A 21611-nucleotide genomic window follows, 5' to 3' on the forward strand; every position below is an offset into this window, starting at 1 on the left:
CTTGCACACACAAGGAATTTGTTTTGGTACTGAGGCTTCCAGTGGACTATACAAATACAAATACAACATGAAACATGAAACATAATACTACAAATTATAAGAATAAAAAAAATAAAAATAAAAATATAAATATATGAGAATAAAACTATCACAGTTTGGTTTAGTCAGAATAGACATTTTCAGATTTACAGATTATGAACCTATTTACAGTGTTTTGAATATTATAAATAAATAAATCTACATATAAGGATCACCTGAGTTGTAGGATATTGTACTAAACAGTGGGAGTATTGCACTTACAGGCATATGCCTTGGGAGGAGTGTTAACTGTTCAGGAGGGAAATGGCCTGTGGGAAGAAACTGTTTCTGTGCCGAGATGTTCTTGCGGCCAGTGATCTGAGTCTCCGTCTTGATGGTAACAGTTCAAACAGGTGGTGTCCATGGTGAGTGGAGTCTGTGATGATTTTACCTGCTCTCTTCCTCACTCTGGAAGAGTACAGGTCCTGGAGGTTTGGCAGGGGGGCACCAATGATCCTCTCCGCAGTCCAGACTGTCCGTTGTAGTCTCCTGATGTCTGATTTGGTAGCTGAACCAAACCAGACAGTGATGGAAGCGCACAAGACAGACTCAATGACGGCTGAGTAGAACTGAATCAGCAGATCCTGTGGCAGGTTGAACTTCCTCAGCCGGCAAAGGAAGTACAGTCTCTGCTGGGCCTTTTTCACAGTGTAGTCAATGTGATTGTCCCACTTCAGGTCCTGAGAGATGATAGTGCCCAGGAACCTGAATGACTCCACTGCTTCCACAGTGCTGTTCATGATGGTGAGTGGGGGGAGTGCTGGGCTGTTCCTCCTGAAGTCCACGATCATCTCCACTGTTTTGAGCGTGTTCAGCTCAAGGTTGTTATAACTGCACCAGGCAGCCAGCTGTTCAACCTCCAGTCTGTAAGCAGACTCGTCACCGTTTTGGATGAGACCGATGACAGTGGTGTCGTCTGCAAATTTCAGGAGCTTGACAGTGGGGTCTTTAGAAGTGCAGTCATTAGTGTACAGGGAGAAGAGCAGTGGGGAGAGAACGCACCCTTGGGGGGCTCCGGTGCTGATTGTGAGTGTCTTGGATGTGTGTTTCCCCAGTCTCACTCGCTGCTGCCGGTCCGTCAGGAAGCTGGTGATCCACTGACAGATCGAGGATGGTATGGAGAGCTGGGTCAGTTTGGCTGTGAGAAGACCAGGCATGATGGTATTGAAGGCCGAACTGAAGTCCACAAAGAGGATCCTTGCATAAGTCCCTGGTCTGTCGAGATGTTGCAGGATATAATGCAGTCCCATGTTGACTGCATCATCCACAGACCTATTTGCTCTGTAAGCAAACTGAAAGGGATCCAGCAAGGGTCCAGTGAGGTCCTTCAGGTGGGCCAGCACCAGTCTTTCAAACGACTTAATGACCACAGACGTGAGAGCGACAGGTCTGTAGTCATTAAGTCCAGTGATTTTGGGTTTTTTGGGGACAGGAATGATAGTGGAGCGTTTGAAGCAGCAGGGAACTTCACACTGCTCCAATGATCTGTTGAAGATCTGCGTGAAGACCGGGGCCAGTTGGTCAGCGCAGGCTTTTAAACAAGCAGATGAGATGCCGTCTGGGCCTGAGGCTTTCCTAGTCTTCTGTTTTTTGAAGACTCGGCTCACGTCCTCCACACAGACCTTAAGCTCAGGTTGGATGGCAGGAGGGGGGAGTGATAATTTGAGTGCAGGAGGTGATGGTGAAAGTGTGAAGTGCAGATCAGACCGGGTGTGTGGTGTTAATGAAGGCTTTTCAAACCGGCAGTAAAATGAATTTAAATCGTCAGCCAGGTGTTGATTGTCCACAGATCGAGGGGATGGTGACTTGTAGTTGGTGATGTTCCTCAGGCCATTCCAGACTGATGATGGGTCGTTGGATGAAAACTGGTTTTTCAGTTTATCAGAGTAGTTCCTTTTAGCAACTCTGATCTCCTTTGTCAATCTGTTTCTGGCCTGGTTATACAAGATTTTATCCCCACTTCTGTAAGCATCCTCTTTGGCATGACGAAGGTGTTTGAGTTTCCCAGTAAACCATGGTTTATCATTAGTGAATGATAAGAATGTCCTGGTAGGAATGCATGTATCCTCACAGAAACTTATATATGATGTTACAGTATCTGTGAGCTCATCCAGATCATTGGTAGCAGCTTCAAAAACAGTCCAATCAGTGCAATCAAAGCAGGCCTGTAGATTCTGCTCTGCTTCATTAGTCCATCTTTTTACAGTCCTTATTCCAGGTTTAGCTGATTTCAGTTTCTGCCTGTAGGTCGGTATGAGATGAACCAAACAGTGATCAGAGAGCCCCAAAGCTGCCCGTGGGACGGAGTGATAGGCATTTCTTATTGTGGTGTAACAGTGGTCCAGTATATTACTGTCTCTGGTGGGACATGTAAGGTGCTGTCTGTATTTTGGTAGTTCACGGGAAAGATTTGCTTTGTTAAAATCCCCAAGAATGATTAAAAGAGAGTCTGGGTACCTTTGTTCCGTTTCAGATATTTGTTCAGCCAGCTGTTGTAGCGCCGCGCTCACGCACGCGTCTGGAGGGATGTAAACATTCACGAGAATGAAAGAGGAAAATTCCCGAGGCGAGTAGAAGGGTTTACAGTTTATGAAATGTGCCTCTAAATTAGGAGAGCACATCTTCTTCAGTGTTGTTACATCTGAACACCAACTTTCGTTAATGTAGAAACACAATCCACCACCTCTCGTTTTCCCCGTTAGCTCCGCGATGCGATCCGCTCGGAACAGCTGGAAGCCCGGCAGATGTATTGCGTTGTTCGGTATGGCTTCACTCAGCCAGGTTTCAGTGAAGCACAAAGCAGCAGAGTTTAAAAAATCCTTGTTAGTGTGGGTGAGGAGAAGAAGTTCATCCGTTTTGTTAGGAAGGGATCGGAGATTCGCGAGATGAATACTGGGGAGTGCAGTGCGCAGGCCGCGCTCGCGGAGTTTAACCAGCGCGCCGGCTCGCTTCCCGCGTTTGCGTCTGAACGCGCGTTTGAACAACAACGCTGCACCTCCGACGAGAATGTCCAGCAAAACGTCCGAATAATCAAAAACTGTAGAAAAGGTCTCTGGTGTGTGTTTCCTAATGTCCAGTAGTTCGTCTTTGGTGAAACTGATAGGAAAAGAATGACTAAACGCAGAACAAACGAACAAAAACAACACAATAGCTGGAGAGCTCCACACCGAGGCAGCCATCCGCGGCGCCATCTTGGATCATAACATTGGATCTTGGATCAAATGTTATGATTCATAACATAACATAACATAACATAACATAACATAACATAACATAACATTCATAACATAACATAACATAGTCATAACATTGGATCTTGGATCATCTTGGATCATAACATGCTATAATTAATGGGTTGCATATGATCTTTTCCTGGTTTTGCTACTGGGATAATTACTCCATGTTTCCATTCCATTGGAAGCTTTCCTGAATTCCATACCTTATTATACAGATTTAAAATGACATTTAATGAAGGATCTGATAAATGCATAATCATTTCATAGCATATCTCATCCCTACCTAGAGAAATTTGTTTAGTCCCTGCAATTGCTCTTTTTAACTCATACAAAGTTAATTCATAATCCATTGTATCTCCAGCTGACTCCTTAGCTTCCAATATATGTGGATTCTTCCTCACACTCTGTTCCCTTAACTTCATCATGTCATTTGATATATTTTCATTACTATGTACTTTCACAAATGTTTGTGCTAGTATCTCTGCCTTTCTACTATCAGACACAACTACTTCCTTTATGAATTATCGTCGGAATACTATCATTTCTTTGTTTTTCTCCCATTTTTCTAATCATATTCCAAATCTCGTTGATTCCAATGTTTCCCCCAATACTATTGCAATACTCTCTCCAATGATTTCTTTTTGCTGTCCTGATAACCCTCCTCACAATTACCTGAGCTTTTTTATGAACAAAGTCAACATAGCTAATAGATCTTCTTACTTTAAGCGTTTTGTTTCGTTCTTTAATTGCCACATTGCATTCTTCATTCCTCCATGGAACAATTCTTCTCCTACTACATGCCTTCTTTCTCCAAATACTTATTCTGCTGTGCTCCTAAGAACCTTACTAATTTTTTAATTTAAAACATCAATAACTTCCTCATTAATTTCAGCCATTGTATTATGACATATCTCTAAGTACAACTCCCAATCCCCTGATTTAAAATTCCACCTAGAAATTTGTAGACTTTTTTTATTAAGTCTACTCCAATTGTACTACACACAGGAAAATGATCACTACCAATAGTACTTTCATTCAATACTTTCCAATCACACCTACAAGCTAAATTTTCTGATACTATTCTCAAATCTAACACAGAATATTGCATTTAGAAAGATTAACTCTTGTGTAGCTTCCGTCATTAATGCATACTAGCTCTCCCAGTTCATCATATCTTCCATGATCAATCCATTATAATCAGTATTAAAACTCCCCCATAAAGTACTGTGTGCATTAAAATCACCACACCATTTTAAAGTCCCCAATTCCTCCGATATTTTCCATCATATCCTTAGTTAGCTTGTCACATGGATTATAAAAATTAATTACCCTAATACTCTGATTTCCTTCCCATTCCTCCACTACCACAGCCTTATACTCATTATTATCCTGAATTTTCCTAAATCCTTTACCTTGTTTAATAAAAGTTACTACTCCACCACCATTTCCTTTATTTCTATATTTCCTAATTGTCTCATACCCACAAATCAGAAAATTTAACTGTGGTTTAAGCCACGTTTACTGAACACAAATAATATCTGGGTACACATCACAATTTTCTATAAAAAGCTTAAATTCTTGCCCATTTGCAATTAAACTTCTTGCATTCCACTGCAAGATTACCAAAGCCATTATGAGCCCCCACATGATGTCTGACTGTTTGTTGCTTGTACCACAAGTCTTTCATTTATCATGTCAACTGATCTGTTCTTCAATTCCAAATATTTTTCTGCAGCTCTAATGATTATCTTAATCCTTTCAGATCTACTTTTAGTCTGTGCTGAACAATTCACCACTTCTGCCACAAAAGCTATGAATGAAACTTTGTCTTCAATCAATTCAATTTTTTTCCTTGGTGTCAGCATCTTACTTGGTTGTGGTAGTACGCTAACAGGGGCCTCCTCTACTATGCTTACTTTGGGGGTTTGTTTTACTTTTTTAATTGCTTCAGCAAATGATATTCCTTCTTCCATTCTCACGTTTTGGACCTTAATTGCATCTTTCCTTACATCACAGCCTCCAAAAGCTACACTGTGCTCTCCCCCACAATTACAGCATTTCTGGGTTTTACTTTGGCCGCATTTACCATACTCATGATCTCCTCCACATCTTGCACATCTTTGTTTGCCTCTACATACGGCAGCCACATGTCTGTATTTTTGGCATTTGAAACACCTTATTGGAGGAGGAATGTATACTCTGACTCCATAACTGACAAATCCCAAAAATACTCTCTGGAAATTTGAACTCAAAGACCAACATAATACAGACTGTCCGTTTTCTCATTGTTTCTGAAACATTGCAAGCGTCTTACTTCCTTTACTGCTGCCCCCTTTACATTTCTTTTGATCATCTCATCTGAAACATCCAAAGAAATTCCAGATATTACACCTCTAATCCAGTTTCTCTCTTCTGGAATTGAGCATTCTATTTTATGTCCAATCATTGATTTAATTCCCAAAGTTACTTTTTGTTGGCTACTATGGTTACAAAATAACAACAGTCTTCCATCCTTCAAAGTTTTTATATTCTCTACAATCCCTACACTTTCTTAAATTTCTTTTGTAAGTTCCAAAGGGTTGATGTTACTCACAGAGTCGGTAGCAAACTTTATCATTACTTTATACTCCTTCTTCTTTCCTTGTCCTTTCCGAGTCTGATATTAACTCTCAACATTTCTTCCTTTTCTTTGTTTTATCAACGTTCCATCCTAAACTTAAATTTCCCCCACTATCTTCCTCAAACCTTTCATCCTCCATTTCCGGATCGCTTCCAGAATCTACGTCAGATCCTACCATTCGTACACCAGTCACAATCCAGCCATTTGCCAACCGCCTGCCAAATCCTCCTCACCTCCCGATAATGAACTGAAAGAAACAAGGAGTATAAATACACAGGGAACTTACCGACAGACAGCTGAATCAGTAACCAAGGAGACTAAATCAGTAGTCAAGTAACCAAGGAGTAACCAAGTAACCAGTAATCAGTAACCAAGGAGACTAAATAGCAGGTGATCAATTCTGAACTGAAGCACATGAAACCAACACACATCAATTAAATGAACACAAGACACAACATAATACTGACACTAACATTGATCAATACATTTGTTACAGTATTTATTCATCTTTGTTAAAATTGGTTAATACATATCTGTTCATTTTTGTTCAAGTTAGTTCACAGTGCATTAACTAATGTTAACAAATACAACTTTTGATTTTTATGAATGTATTAGTAAATATTGAAATGAACATTAACTAAGATTAATAAATGCTGTAGAAGTATTGTTCTTTCTTAGTCCATGTTAACAAATTAAAACTTATTGTGAAGTGTTACCAAAATGGGAACCACAAACATTTCAATTGAATTAAAATTAAATTACAATTAAGTTGATTGTTCTATAAATTATGACATTTTTAATGACCATAACTAGGTCACACGATGTTGATGAAAGGCCTTTGTCTCTGTTCTACAGCCTGTGATAGTTCCTGTCTAACCTGTTCTGGTCCTCACGACATATCCTGCACTAGCTGCTCTGAGGGCCTGGCGATGGATGCCCATGGGCGCTGCACTACACCCACCACCTGCCCCTCACACCACTACAGCAACCATGAAGGAGAATGTCACTTGTGTCACAAATATTGCCATGAGTGCTCCGGCCCACATCAGGACAGCTGCCTCAGCTGCAACCAGAACCACTATCTACTCAGTGAGTTCATGTAATTGAGGCATGGTATGGTACTCTCTTGATTCGCAAAGTGGAAGACGACTTCAGTGCAAAGAAATCAGAGAAATGGAGAAAGTTGTATCAGAGGGGCAATGAGTAATCCCTTATATTTGAAATCAAATGCATGTTCTAGATCTTCTGGGTCAGTTTAGAGTCCTAGGTCCATTCTTAAAACAGCCATTAAAGGGATAGTTCACCCAAAAAGGAAAATGTTGTCATCATTTAATCACCCTCAAGTTGTTCCAAAACTGTATGAATTTCTTTTTTTCTGCTGAAAACAAAAGAAGATATTTTGAATATGAATAACTGGGTAACCAATATGGGTAACCCATATTGAATATGGGTAACAAAACAGTTGATGGACCCCATTGACTTCCATAGTATAGAGAAAAAATACAATGGAAATCAAAGGGGCCCATTGCACTTGATTGCTTTTTTATTATATTATATAATATAAGTTATTAATTGTTCAAAAACATTAACATAATACGGTTTTTAATGTCAGCAGCCCATTGAAAAATGGAGACAAAATCTGCAGACAAACTTTTGAGACCCTATTTTAACGATCTAAGCGCATGATCTAAAGCGCAGGGCGCAAGTGCACTTAGGGCGTGTCCGAATCCACTTTTGCTAATTTAATGACGGTAAAAATGGTCAGCGCACCCGGCGCATGGTCTAAAAGGGTTGTACCTATTCTCTTGATGAGTAATGGGTGTGTTTTGGGCGTAACGTGAAATAAACCAATCAGATCTCATCTCCCATTCCCTTTAAAAGCCAGTTGCGCTCACGCCATTTACATGACAGAATTTGCAAACGGAAATACTGAACGCAAACAGATCTGTTTGTGTACGAGGTTAAACTGCGCAAGCAGACCATCTACGGGACAAGCCGGATTCCACCATATCTTTATGTACATAATATTAATCTTTTACATTGTAATCGTTTTATTTTTAAAATTTGGCTAATTTTTGTGCTGCTGCGCGTCTGACACTGTGACATCTGTCTTGGACTCTGTTTTGCCTTCTGTGTTTGTGCACCATGTGCTTTCTTGTTAATCAGTTGATCAGTCTTGTTAATCAGTCTTGAAAATACAATTGTATTAAAATATCAAATGTAGACATTTTTAACTTAGTTTCAAGCATGTTTGTTAGCATAGAATCAGCTGAATGTGTGGCGTAAATCCACAGGTTCAAATAATATTTCATAAGTAGTAAACAAAGATTACACTTCATCCACAGATGGCAGCTGTGTGAATGTATGTCCGGATGAATTCTTCAGAGGGGAAACACAGCGCTGTGAACCCTGTCATCCTAACTGCCTCGACTGTATGGGGCGGCACAGTCACGAGTGCCTGAGCTGCAGAGATCACCTTTACAGAGACATCAAAGAATGTGTAGACACATGCCGCTCTGGGTAACTACAATACTGAATACCTATGTTGGTTTATAAACAGCAGTGAATAAATGAGTAATAGATTATCAGAAGCTGGGGAATTTTTTACGTAGTTTATTGTTGTGATTTATAAGCCTGGTTTCACAGACGGGGCTTAGATTAATTCAGAATTAGGCCTTAGTTTAATTAGAACATGCAAGTAGTTTTTTATAAACCTGCCTTTAAAAAAACATACTGTTGTGCATCTTTAGACAAAACAATGGCACTGACATATTTTAACAGTCAAGTCACCTTTATTTATATAGCACTTTTTTACAATACAGATTGTATCAAAGCAGCTTCACAGTGATACAATGAAAATAATACAACAAAGTTTGTTTCTAGAAGGAAATTGCGTCATCATCCACCTTAAGTAAGGTGTAAGTAAGTAAGATCAACAATATTGTTGAGTATTAAATGTCCCCAACTAAGCAAACCAAAATCAAGGCAACTGTGGCAAGGAACCAAAACTCCATCAGGTGACAGAATGGAGAAAAAAACCTTTTGAGAACCCAGGCTCAGTCGGGGGCCAGTTCTCCTCTGTCCAACGAACGAACCGTGATTATGATTCAGGCAGCATTATGTGTCAGAAGTCAAATTGGATCCGGACATTCAGAATATTTATCCAGTTCCATCTGGTTGGAAGTCGTGGTCATCAGGGCTAATGAGGCTGGCACTTCAGGGATGCGTTGTGGATGGGTCCAGGCGCAGGTCCACCATCTGATCTGGATACGGTACGGATCCGGCTTACTTCAGTAAACCTTGGAATAAATGGAAAGACTAACATTAGCGTAGATGCCATTCTTCTTATGATGTAAAGAGTATATCAGGTGTTATAGGAAGTATCCCCGGTTCCGGCTGACCTAATCTATGCAGCCTAATAATCATTTAACTGATTTGAATAATAGAAATGTATAATGTTCTATATGAATGCCAGGTAAATGCATTTTAGTCTAGATTTAAACTGACAGAGTGTGTCTGCTTCCCAGACAATGTTAGGAAGACTGTTCCAAAGTTTTGGTGCTAAAGAGTAGAAGGATCTACCGCCTGCAGTCGATTTTAATATTCTCGGTATTATCAACTGCCCAGATTTTTGTGATAGCAGTAGATGTGAAGGACTATAATGCATTAAGAACTCGCTCAAGTACTGGGGAGCTAAACCATTTAGTGCTTTTTAAGTAGTCAGCAATATTTAAAAATGTATATGATGTTTAATAGGGAGCCAATGCAGTGCTGACAGAATGGAGCTAATATGGTCATACTTCCTGGTTCTGGTGAGAACTCTAGCTGCTGCGTTTTGGACCAACTGGACTTTGTTTATTAAGCGTGCAGGGCAACCACCCAGTAGAGCATTACAATAATTTAACCTTGAGGTCATGAACGCATTAACTAACTGTTCCGCATTTTTCATTGAAAGCATATGTCGTAATTCAAATATATTTTGAAGATTTTTAAGAAGAATGCGGTTTTACAGATGCTAGAAACATGACTTTCAAATGAAAGATTGGTATCAAAGAGCACACCCAGGTTCCTAACCGACGAAGAAAGACTTGACAGAGCAGCCATCAAATGTTAGACAGTATTCTGGGTTAATACTTACTGAGGTTTTTTGCCCAATAATTAGAAAATCTGTTTTTTCAGAATTAAGTAGTAGGAAATTACTAGTCATCCAATTTTTTTATATCAGCTATGCGTTCAGTTAATTTTGTGAATTGGTGCATTTCGTCGGGGTGAAAGAAATATAGAGCTGAGTTAATCAGCATAATAGTGAAAACTAATGCCATGCTTCCGAATGATATCTCCAAAGGGTAGCATGTACAGGATGAACAGCAACGGTCCTACTACTGAGCCTTGTGGTACTCCATACTGAACTTCTGATCGATATGACATCTCTTCCTTTACTGTGTAAGCCCGACTCAATCGGCCCAAAGGAGGCATTTCCGATCAGTGGGTGAAGGTCTCTGTGCGTTATTGTCTTTCTGCGTGTTAAAGTAATTTGATTAAATGAAATACATTTTCTCCTTTGTATTAACTTGTTATTTCATCTGACTAAAGTGTATGCCTGAAGACAAGGACTGGACCCAGTCTGTGAGATCTCTCCTGCTCCGGCATTGTGAACGGCAGAGGGCAGAAGGCCTCAAGGGTGACCGGATGTACGGTCTAGAAAGGAACCTTAGGCAGGAAGTCAGGATGAGGATGCAAAATCACTTTCACCATTCCTGGGGCAAAGTCTAAGCAGGATGACTAAATCGACAGAGCCTGCATTTCCCTGATTCTTTTTAAAGAAGCAATAGGCATAAGAAAAAACATTGTTAGGGTCAGAAGTTTGTAAGATCCTGACTCTAAAGTCCAAAGGATCCCCATTAAGGGATCTTAACCCCCTGGTTCTTACAGGCGGCCTGAGTCGTCTGGCCCCACGAATAAATAGAGCGAGCAGATGATGTCTCACGAGGTGCGCCCTGCCAACTAAGGCGTGGCAAGCCGAAAGAGGGGCCACATAAACCCTGAGAATGGAGAGGCATGTGCCTGTCGACAACTTTTCCTGCAGGAAGTCCAGAACTGAGGCAATCTGGCAGTTGACTGGATTTGCATTATGTGCCATGCAACACCTTTCAAAGACACCCCATTTACTGGCATAATTATTTGTAGTGGACGAGGCCCTAGCAGTTAGAATGGTCTCAATAACGTTAGGTAAAATCCCAATGTCCCTCAGCTGGTATCCATTAGGGGCCGAACATGAAGATTCCACAGGTCGGGCCTGGGACGGAATACCGTGCCCTCCGCCTAAGACAGAAGGTCCCTCCTCTCCGGAATCGCCCAGTGCGAGCCGTCGAGGAGAGATATTATTTTCGAGAACCAAACTCTGTTCAGGCAACAAGGCGCAATTAGTAAGAGGCAAGGACCCTTGATGAAGAACCTTGGCCAGGACTCATAAGGGTGCAAATCATCCTAAGGGACAGGAACTTGTCCTGACCCTAAAGAAGAGCCTGCTGCACTTGCCTGTTAGAAGGCGCGAACACAGTCAGCCTGACGATTTTCGTAGTCGACTACCATAGTATTGTCCACCTGCACTAGGACATGATAGTCCCTAAACTCCTGGAGGAAGTATTTCAGGGCCAAAAATACAGCCATCCATTTGAGGCAATTGATGTGCCAATCAAGATGATGCCTCTTCAGATCCCTTGGGCCGGATGACCACTTAAGTGAAAGTGAAAAGTGAAAGTGACACGTGATGGCATTTAACCCATCCAAGTAAGTGCACACACATTAGAAGCAGAGTAGTGAGTAGTGATCACACACACACTGCAAACGTGGATACACACACCCGGAGCAGCGGGCAGCGCCTTGAGTGGCGCCCAGGGAGCGATTGGGGGATAGGTGCCTTGCTCAAGGACACCTCAGTCATATTCCTGCCGGTACTGGAATCGAACCAGCAAACTTTGGGTCACCAGTCCAACTCTGTTACCATTAGGCCATGACTAATTAAAATGGCCACCAAAGCGCTTTACATATTGCCTCACATTCACCCATTCACGCACTCATTCATGCATTCATACACCAACGGCAGTGTCAGCCATGCAAGGCGCCATCCAGCTCGTTGGGAGAAGCTGGGGTTAGGTGTCTTGCTCATGGACACCCCGACACTTGGTCAGGATAAGACCGCTACCCAGCCCGACAGGAAGGCGTCTGTCGTTAGCATTCTGCAATGGCAAGACGCACCTAAAGTGGGACCCAAGGCAAGGAACCGTGGTCTGAATCACATAGAAAGGGCACGAAGCCGCAGCGCGTAACCCTTACCATAAACATGGATTTTTTGAAAGGACAGAAGCACTCAGCGCATGCCCTTCCCCTCATTTGCCTTTAGGGATTGAATGGATTAAATCCCCTGGTTTTGAGCCACAACTGAAGTGGTCTCATGTGCAAAAGGCCCAGAGGGATCACTGTGGACGCAGCTGCCATGAGACCTATGTAATGTCTTGACCTAGCCAGATGTTGCTTAGGGTGTTAAAAATTGTCTTGACACGAGGGGAGACAGATTGTGCCCCCGATGGTGACAGAGTCCCATTTAACCCAGCGGCACGTTACCCTCTGGGCATGAGAGAGAATGTTCTTCTTGGCGTTGCATCTCAGCCCCAGAGAGAGAGGATGAGCGAGGATTGATCTCAATGTATAAGCGCAAGATCTTGAGACTGGGCCAGTATTAGCCAATTGTATATGTAACATGGCTAGGTCGAATGGAAGGACCCGATATTAGTAAGCTTCGACCCCAAAAACAAACCTCAGGAACAAAAGACCTGACGATGCAGCTGTGGCTCATCTATTTATAGCCTCGTGTCACGGGTGCACGTTTGTGACGTCACCGTCCAAGGCTATACCTCCGGGTCAATTCTATTGACGTGTTACACACAATATTCACAGCTGGTCACGATTAAAGATGTTCTCAATGCGCTAAGCAGTGCAGCATCGATTGTAGCTTTTGAAAGGGAAAATAAAGTCATCAATGCTGTGCTGTTTGGAAATGTTGTTGGAGCTTAATTTTTCGTTAATCGGTTGTAATCGGAACGGAAGAGTGGTGTTTTGTCCCGCGACTACAGTGTCTCACCGTCACCCAGTTGCCCTGCTGCACAGGTTCTACAGACGGAACCGAACAATGGACACAGTTCACTAAGCTAGTCGCATCTAAAGCAGTATCTAAAGCCCTTACATTCTTGCTATCCTCGATTAAAGTTTGGATGGGTGTCTCTAGTTCTGAAATCTTCTCCGTTAGCCTGACTATCTCCCTGCATTTATCACATGTAAAGCCCTCGGCGGTGACAGAGGAGGCTATACTATGACGTGAAGTGCAAGTGACAATAATAGGAGAAGACATGACTCACCGTGTTTGTTGACTGATCCTACTCACCACAGTTGTTTGATGGACTCAAAAAGGCGCGAGAGAAAAAAGACGGCAAACACGGATGGCAGATTAACAAGCTAGGGGAAGGCTAGTGCGTTTTGCGAGCAATAGTGTTTTAGATTAAAGCTAGCGAAGTCAGATCAATGTGACAGACACAATTAGATAATATCAGATATCTGGTTGATGAGTACGATATATTTAACGATATAAACAAGAATAAATTATAGTAAATATAGATTCAAAACAGAAAGCTATACTGAGCTTACAGACGCAAACCACATGGCAGCAAGACAGCGAGGCAAACCGGAGTAGGCCATTTCATTACAATTTTCTGTGTTCTAATATTTATGACTGAATCTTTCCAGTTACTATGCCTCAGCTGGCTCTAGGACATGTGAGCGGTGTGATGAGAGCTGTGGGGAGTGTCTTCAGGTCGGAGCCGAGGGGTGTGTGAGCTGCAAAGAGGGGATGCTGTTTATCAGGAAACAGGGGCGCTGTGTGTCCTCTTGTCCTGATGCATACTACCACGACACTCACCACAAAACATGCGAGGCATGCCACCCCACCTGCAAAACATGCACAGGTATGGAACAGCTAACAGATGTGACAGATATTTCAGACAAACTAGTCAATTCCACAGGCCCTTTGAAAAATGAAATGCACTTAATTGTACTGAAAGTACACCTGTAGTGTTCGACAAAAAAAATGTACTATTAATCAAATAAAAGGCCACTTAAGTGAGAACACTTTCATGACCTTCTTAACACACTTAAATACAATTTTCTAAAATGCACTTGAAATAATTTCTTATTAAAAGTTTTACTTCAAAAAGTAAAAAGTAAAAAGTAAAATCATTATGTTTTAATACTTTTTGCCATTCTTTAAAGAATATTTTGGTGTGCTGACTAACATACTCAAGCACTTTTAATGTTGACTGTCATGTGTTATTCAATATCTTGAATGTATCGTAAATATATCCTAAATGCACTAAATTGCAAATTCATCATTACAAATGTGTCATTTCAAATATATTTTAATACATACTATACAATAAAATTTTAGTTTAGCATAAATGCTTGTCAGTACATTCAGCTGTACACTTTAGCCAAATTAAATTGACGTTATAATGAAATTGCCTATAAATATGTCCTACGTATGTCAAAAATCACTCTTAACTCTGAAATTTCAACTAATTGCCTTTAATAGAAATTTAAACTATAACAGTTTAATTTAATTGTGATTAACATGCATTTTTCACAATAATAGAATATACTTGAATGCAAACTGAATATACCTCACACCAACTCAAAGGAAAAAGGGTAATGTCTTGAAAACACAGAGCCACAATGTTTCTTTCTTCAACTTGTGAGTGTTATATGCGTATGTATCTGGGATATGAGAAAGCATTTTAACAAACAAAAAAAAGGACATTTCACATTAAATTCTATATTTAACCGTAAATTATTAAATAATTCAAACCTAAAATACTGCGATGTCCTTTCGATTGACAGGCAAGAGTGTTGAGGATTGTGAGTCATGTCACCCAGGTTATACACTCACACAGGGTGGTTGCGAGTCGCCCTGCATCACAGGAGAATATGTTAAGTCTGAGGTAAACTTCTGTTCTAGTGCAGTCTAACTTTATACTTTAATATTTTTTATGAATGTGGTCACCTGATAGCTCTTGTGATCTCTCTACAGGAGCAGGGCTATAACTGTGAATCATGTGATGAATCCTGTTTTGAATGTAAAGGTCCTGGGCATTATAACTGCACCATCTGTCCGGCACAGTTCATCCTGACAGCAGGGGGGCGCTGTCTGCCCTGTTGCACCAACACAGAGCAGGAAGACACAGCCCCAGTTCATCAAGAGTGCTGTAACTGTACTGAAACTAGAGGTATTTGGACATTTCAAAATATTACCAGTAGGCTACTAACAGGTTGATCAATGACATAAAAAACAACAGCAAAGGCTTGTAGGAAAATGTGCCTTTACCTACATTTTTGCAAAACTCTAAAAGCTTACCAATTCATCTACTTCAATGCAGTTTCCTAAAATGAACACTATTGGCAGTGAAACATCAACAACTTTTATTCATTTTCATACCAATTATGATTACAGGGGGAGATTATTGATAAATAAAGACTTCTTTTCATTTTCAGCTCCTTGCACAATGACCTCAAAGCATTTTTACCATAGCGCATCATTTGTAAACTAATACGTTTTGATAATGGCATAACTTGACCCAGCTCCATATGCATGGCTTTTCTGATATAGTAAACTAGCTTACCTGGCACACCACTATACACTAATGTGAGTTCCGTGAAATTTGAAAAAAATTCAAATAAATTCACATGAAAGGAGCTCAGACTCTTATGGAAACAAGCTAATGGTATATAAGATCTGCTTCAGCGATCATGTTTTTTTTGTTTTTTTTTTCATGCTTGGTTAGTTTTAGGATACGTAACAGTAAATGTAATAAAACCCTGCCAGATTTACATTGATCGAACATAACTGATCGTGCTTTTAGAGCCTTCACTGGACATTTCACTTTGAAAGTGCTGCAAAACATGCATGAAGTAACATAATATTTAGCAGAAATGTCATTACAGTTATTTTTACAATGAGCTGGGGATGGAATTTTCATTTAAGGGTGAAATGTTCCTTTAATACTAAAATAGTTAGTAACTTAAAAATAGTTGTCATGTCTTGGTTTATTTGTTGTGTCAGCCATTAAAACCAATATTTTGTCTCTATTTAAGGTGAGTGTGTCCTCAGCACTAACTTTGCCTTTCGAAACCATGAGGAAGAAGAGTACACAGGAAACCTGCCACTCTTTATCACCACCTCCATCCTGCTTGTCTTTGCCTCAATCTCCGTAATCATCCTCATTAAGCGTTCTCTTTCCAAACGGCCCATGCCAGAGACCGGTATCCCACGTGGGTATGAAAAACTGGGACATGGTGGCGGCAAAGATGGCTACTACACATCATCATCCATTTCTGCCTACGGTGGTCAAGCAAGCTCTAGTTCTGGACTTTTCCGTGAGTCACAGCTAGTAGATCTTGGTGATCAGAAGGGGACTCGGGATGATGACGATGAAGATGATGAAGATGAAGATATTGTGTACATGGGGCAGGATGGCACTGTTTATCGCAAATTCAGATACGGGCAACTGGGAGACGAGCAGGAAGATGAGTTAGAATATGACGATGAGAGCTACAACTACCGATAACACCTTCATCTGTTTAAACAAAAATATATTCTGCAGGATTACTGAAAATTGTCACTTAGCATGCAAAAGCCACATTGTGTTCGAAAATTATTTTTAAAGAGTTCAGCAAAGTTCTCATATGTGAATGGTCCCTGTAGTCTATAGTTGTATCCCTTAAAACTCATATTTGATAACCAAAATTAAAAATTTAAAAGTTTTTTTTCCTTAAAAAAATGCTTTATGCCTTAAAATAGCTTGAATGTAACTTTACACCCTTGCCTCATTAAGTATACACAGTTCTATGAATATGCAAATTAGCCCCGTCTCCACGCACTCACACCAGCTCAAGATCCACTCGTTGACGATCACAAGTGATTGGTTACAAGGTAGTTTGTGACGTTAGAAACAATTTGGCTTTGGTTCACTGCAGTGACTTATGAATTTGCTCATGGTTTGTCTTAACCACATTTAAAAACACCACATAGACATATAAACAACTTTTAACAACATATTAAAAACTTGGTTTTCACCACAGGGGGACTTTAAGATTTAATGCTGTAGTTGGTGCTTTCAGCTCCTTGTCTTTTTTGACCTTCATTTTTCATCTTTTATGAAGACAGCTGAGTGGTGTTCTTTTTTTTTTCGTTTTACATGTGTGAGTGATTTTTTTTGGTCCCACTTTATATTAAGTGGCTTTAAGTACTATGCACTTACATTGAAATTAATAATTTGATACAATGGACGTATTGTGTACATACATGTATTTACATTGTATTTATATTTTGAAAATACCTGCATGTAATTACAGCTGTAATGAATTTATGTAATTACATTTGTAATTACACTGTTGACCCTTCCCTTACACCTTAAAGGACAAGTTCGGTATTTTACACGTAAAGCCCTGTTTTAAGATCGTTTCTGATGAAATAGAACGGTTAAGATTTTAATTTGGACAAATGCTGCTGTCCCAAGAATTTTCGGTTTCTGTGGCAGCACCTCCCCACCTCCACAATGGTTTCATAGGGGCACTGGAACAATCATTCATTAAACTTTAGATTACAAAGACGTGAAACTCACCGAGTGGTCTGGGGTGTTCACTAATATGCTCACACAAAAATCGCTGCAAAAGATGCTTTCCATCAGTTTTTATCGTAGTTTTTGTCCAACTCCATTGACTTGTATTGGATGTTCTGTGAGGTACGGTATTACTCCGCCACCGGAGACGGAAATGGGGTTGTTTGTATTCTTTCTGTAGTCTTATGCAGTCGCGGAATCGTAGGCTACACTATCCAAACATTTCTTCTGTGTATTCAATGAAATACAAGTTGTTAACTTGCAATTGGCAAAGGTGCATTATCGCCACCAACTGGGCTGGAGTGTCTATTATTCAAGCTCTCAATGGAAGAATGTCCGGTTATGAGGCATTTGGAAAAACAGTTCCACAATTTTACAACGAATGGTAAAACACCTGTTGGAAAGCATCTTTTGCAGCGATTTTTGTGTGAGCATATCAGTGAACACCCCAGACCACTCGATGAGTTTCACGTCTTTGTAAACTAAAGTTTAATGCGTTTTAAGAATGATCGTTCCAGTGCCCCTATGAAACCATTGTCGAGGTAGAGGGGTGCTACCACAGAAACCGAAAATTCTCGGGACAGCAGCATTTGTCCAAATTTCAATCTTAACCGTTCTATTTCATAAGAAACGATCTTAAAACAGGGCTTTAAGTGTAAAATACCGAACTTGTCCTTTAACCCACCGTTAAACCTACTCATAGCACACACACACCTGACCCTAACCTTACCCTTATCACACCTCAACAGCAGCACAAGTGTTTTACAACACAACATTAACACAATAAGTACATTGCACTTTTTTTATGTAAGTACATAGTACTTAAAGCCACTTAATATAAAGTGGCACCTTTTTTTTTTTTTTTTGGAACGTGTTCATTAAGTCAACAGATCCTATGCAATATTTTTGCTAGTAGCAGAATTACAAATGAGCTGTTTTTTTCCACTGATGACTTTGTCTTTTGGTCATTTTTTGTTGTTAAAGTGTGTAAACTGTAAATTTTAATAAAAGTATAACAATGTTATGTGTTAATTTCCTATTCCAAGTACCTACTGCATTCCAATTATCCAAATTAGATTCTACTTCTGCCCCAAGATGTTTGATTGTCTCTCCGGTTACATTTGTGCCTTCATCACAATATTGATCATACCGAACTACTCAAAAAATATTGAACCAAATTTTATTATGCTATGCATAAATTACTAATCAAGTAATATCAGAGGAAATATTTATATTTGTATGTGATTGAGTAATCTAATTGCTGTGATAATTTTTCAAACAAAACAGAAGGCAACAATACACAAACAAAATAAAGGAACCGTAACTGTGCAAACTTAAGTCAACACTAGACAAAGAACATCTGACACCAAGGCCTAAATATACTGAGAAAACGAATGATCTAATAAGGAGCAGGTGTTTGAAATCAATGAAAAAAGAAATAACCATGACAACCAATGAAACCATACTTAGTAACAAGGAAACTCAGGAAATACTGAGAAACAAACTAAAAGTTAACGAAAACTAATTTTAACATCGTAACACTGTCTTCATCGTAGTTTACGAGATTTCCCAAATCTAAAAAAAAAGATCTCTTTGTGCTTCTCGAGGGAGCGATGCCAATGGGAGAGGAAGAGCCAATCCGATCTCACAGCAATTTGTACGAATTTTACAAGGTGGCTAATGCGTTCGAATTCATACGACCTCACTCCTATGAATTCGTCAGTTTTTGCTAAATTGTACATATTTCACTGGGGTTTAGACAAATCGTACATATTTGTACAAGTGAGGTCGTACAAATTTGTACGAAGTAGCCACCTCTGTCACGGTTTGGGTTTTGTGTCTTGTTCCTTGTTCTTGTCTGTCATGTGATTCCCTGTTTGCCATGCGTCTTGTCAATTGTTCCCAGGTGTTTCTTAGTAGCCACGCCCCCTTGTTATCTTGTTTGCCTGTGTATTGAAGCCCTGTGTTTTAGTTCAGTCTTTGTGAGTTCTTGATGTTGTTATGTTTGCTATTCCTGTCTTCGTGTTCCTGTTCTGAGTTCCCTCAGGATTACTTGTTTGTTAAATAAAGTGCTTGCGATTGGATTCACTCTCTGCTTCATTCCTGCCAGCACGTAACAGAATAACTCACCAAAATGTGTCCAGCAGCCACAAGCAACCAGGCCCTAAGGAGATACCTGTCGTCTATGTCACAAGATGGCCAGCCCATAGTAAGGTATGTGAAGGACTCCTGGGTTTTCTGCCATTTAGCATCCCTAGACGACGCCCAGCTGATAGAGCTGTTCCAGAGTGGACTAGACGAGGACATCGCTCTTATGATGTCAGATGACTATACCGACTGGACGCTAGAACGGTATATCGACCTGGCCCTTTCCTGGTGCATTTCTTCGTTTGCTGTGGACATGAAGGAGAAACCTGCAGTATCCCTTCAGTCTTGTCTTTACGTCACTCCCATTATCAAGCCACCCACCAGATCGATCGATAGCCGTCCGGGTTTGGTGTCCAGCGTGGTCGATCCCGCGCTGAAGTCAGCACGGGTTGCCAAGAAGGCTATCCTGCTTGGGACTCGGTTCGTCCAGACCATCCCGCCTGCCGAGCCTTCGCTTCACGTCAGCCCTGTAGAGCCTCGTCACGTCCCAGCAGAGCTTCCACAGCCTCACCATGTCTCAGCAGAGCTTCCAGAGCCGTGCCATGTCTCAGCAGAGCTTCCAGATCCTCGCCACGTCTCAGCAGAGCTTCCAGAGCCTCGCCACGTCTCAGCAGAGCTTCCAGAGCCTCGCCACGTCTCAGCAGAGCTTCCAGAGCCCGCCATGTCTCAGCAGAGCTTCCAGAGCCTCGCCATGTCTCAGCAGAGCTTCCAGAGCCTCGCCACGTCTCAGCAGAGCTTCCAGAGCCTCGCCACGTCTCAGCAGAGCTTCCAGAGCCTCGCCACGTCTCAGCAGAGCTTCCAGAGCCTCGCCACGTCTCAGCAGAGCTTCCAGAGCCTCGCCATGTCTCAGCAGAGCTTCCAGAGCCTCGCCACGTCTCAGCAGAGCTTCCAAAGCCTTCACCGCTGGTCCCGTCCAGCTCAGAGCCCTCACTGTTGGTCTCGTCCAGCACAGAGCCCTCACCACTGGCCCCGTCCAGCCCAGGGACTTCTTCACCATTGGTCCCGGCCGATCCAGAGACTGTTCAAGTCAGGTCTGCCGATCCAGAGACTGTTCAAGTCACACCTGAACCTGAGCGCTCAGCGGAGCCCGTGTCTGTTCCTGAGCCTAGAACCCGTGTCTGTTCCTGAGCCTGAGCCCGTGTCTGTTCCTGAGCCTGAGCCGGTGTCTGTCCCTGAGCCGGTGCCTGCTCCTGCCTATGACCCCGTAACTACCCTCAAGAAATTTTTGGGGGGTGGCAGTAGGTCCTCGCCGTGGCAACCCAGGGGCCCACGGCCACCAGAAAGATCTTCACCGCCCTGGCCGCCCGAAGGGTCTTCTCCGCCGTGGCCGCCCGAGGGTTCTTCTTCGCCGTGGCTGCCCGAGGGGTCTTCTCCGCCGTGGCCGCCCGAGGGGTCTTCTCTGCCATGGAGATAGCGTTGGAGGATCTGCACGGCAAAACAACTCAACGTGATACACAATGCAATGCGTAATTCAAAATATGGTTAAAAAATCTTCATATTAATACTTTTTTTACTGAATTTTCTTATGGTGTGGGCATCTTAAAATTAAAATGTAAAAATTCAAGTCACTTTTTCATCCAGATTTTGTGTGTGTGTGTGTGTGTGTGTGTGTGTGTGTGTGTGTGTGTGTGTGTGTGTGTGTGTGTGTGTGTGTGTGTGTGTGTGTGTGTGTGTGTGTGTGTGTGTGTGTGTGTGTGATGTGCTTCTCAGAGAACTGGCCAGTGTTCTAACATTTTTGTCATTTAAAATGTCAGAAAGAAATGTCATAGGTATCAAAATAGTACATGAAATACTCCCACACAACTG

General features: G+C 41.4%; 1 protein-coding gene across 2 annotated transcripts in view; it reads left to right on the top strand.

The window, feature by feature from the left end:
* The window catches only part of pcsk5a (proprotein convertase subtilisin/kexin type 5a), a 59246-nt gene extending 40568 nt beyond the window's left edge, over positions 1-18678 (top strand). Inside the window, exons 32-38 of one of the 2 annotated variants that reach the window (XR_013195643.1) lie at positions 6790-7023; positions 8280-8454; positions 13735-13952; positions 14881-14981; positions 15071-15266; positions 16132-17547; positions 18220-18678. Coding sequence is in view for 1 of the 2 variants with exons in the window: in XM_077206375.1 (XP_077062490.1) it covers positions 6790-7023; positions 8280-8454; positions 13735-13952; positions 14881-14981; positions 15071-15266; positions 16132-16604 (1397 nt within the window). In the remaining variant the exon portion in view is untranslated. Of the gene's footprint in view, positions 1-6789; positions 7024-8279; positions 8455-13734; positions 13953-14880; positions 14982-15070; positions 15267-16131 lie in introns of both variants that reach the window. The other variant, XM_077206375.1, reaches the window with a different exon arrangement.
* Positions 18679-21611: the final 2933 nt, after the last annotated feature.

Source organism: Siphateles boraxobius, unplaced genomic scaffold, assembly GCF_051911475.1.
Source record: "Siphateles boraxobius isolate OS27281-9 unplaced genomic scaffold, OSU_SipBor_1 56, whole genome shotgun sequence".
Classification (NCBI taxonomy): Eukaryota; Metazoa; Chordata; class Actinopteri; order Cypriniformes; family Leuciscidae; genus Siphateles; species Siphateles boraxobius.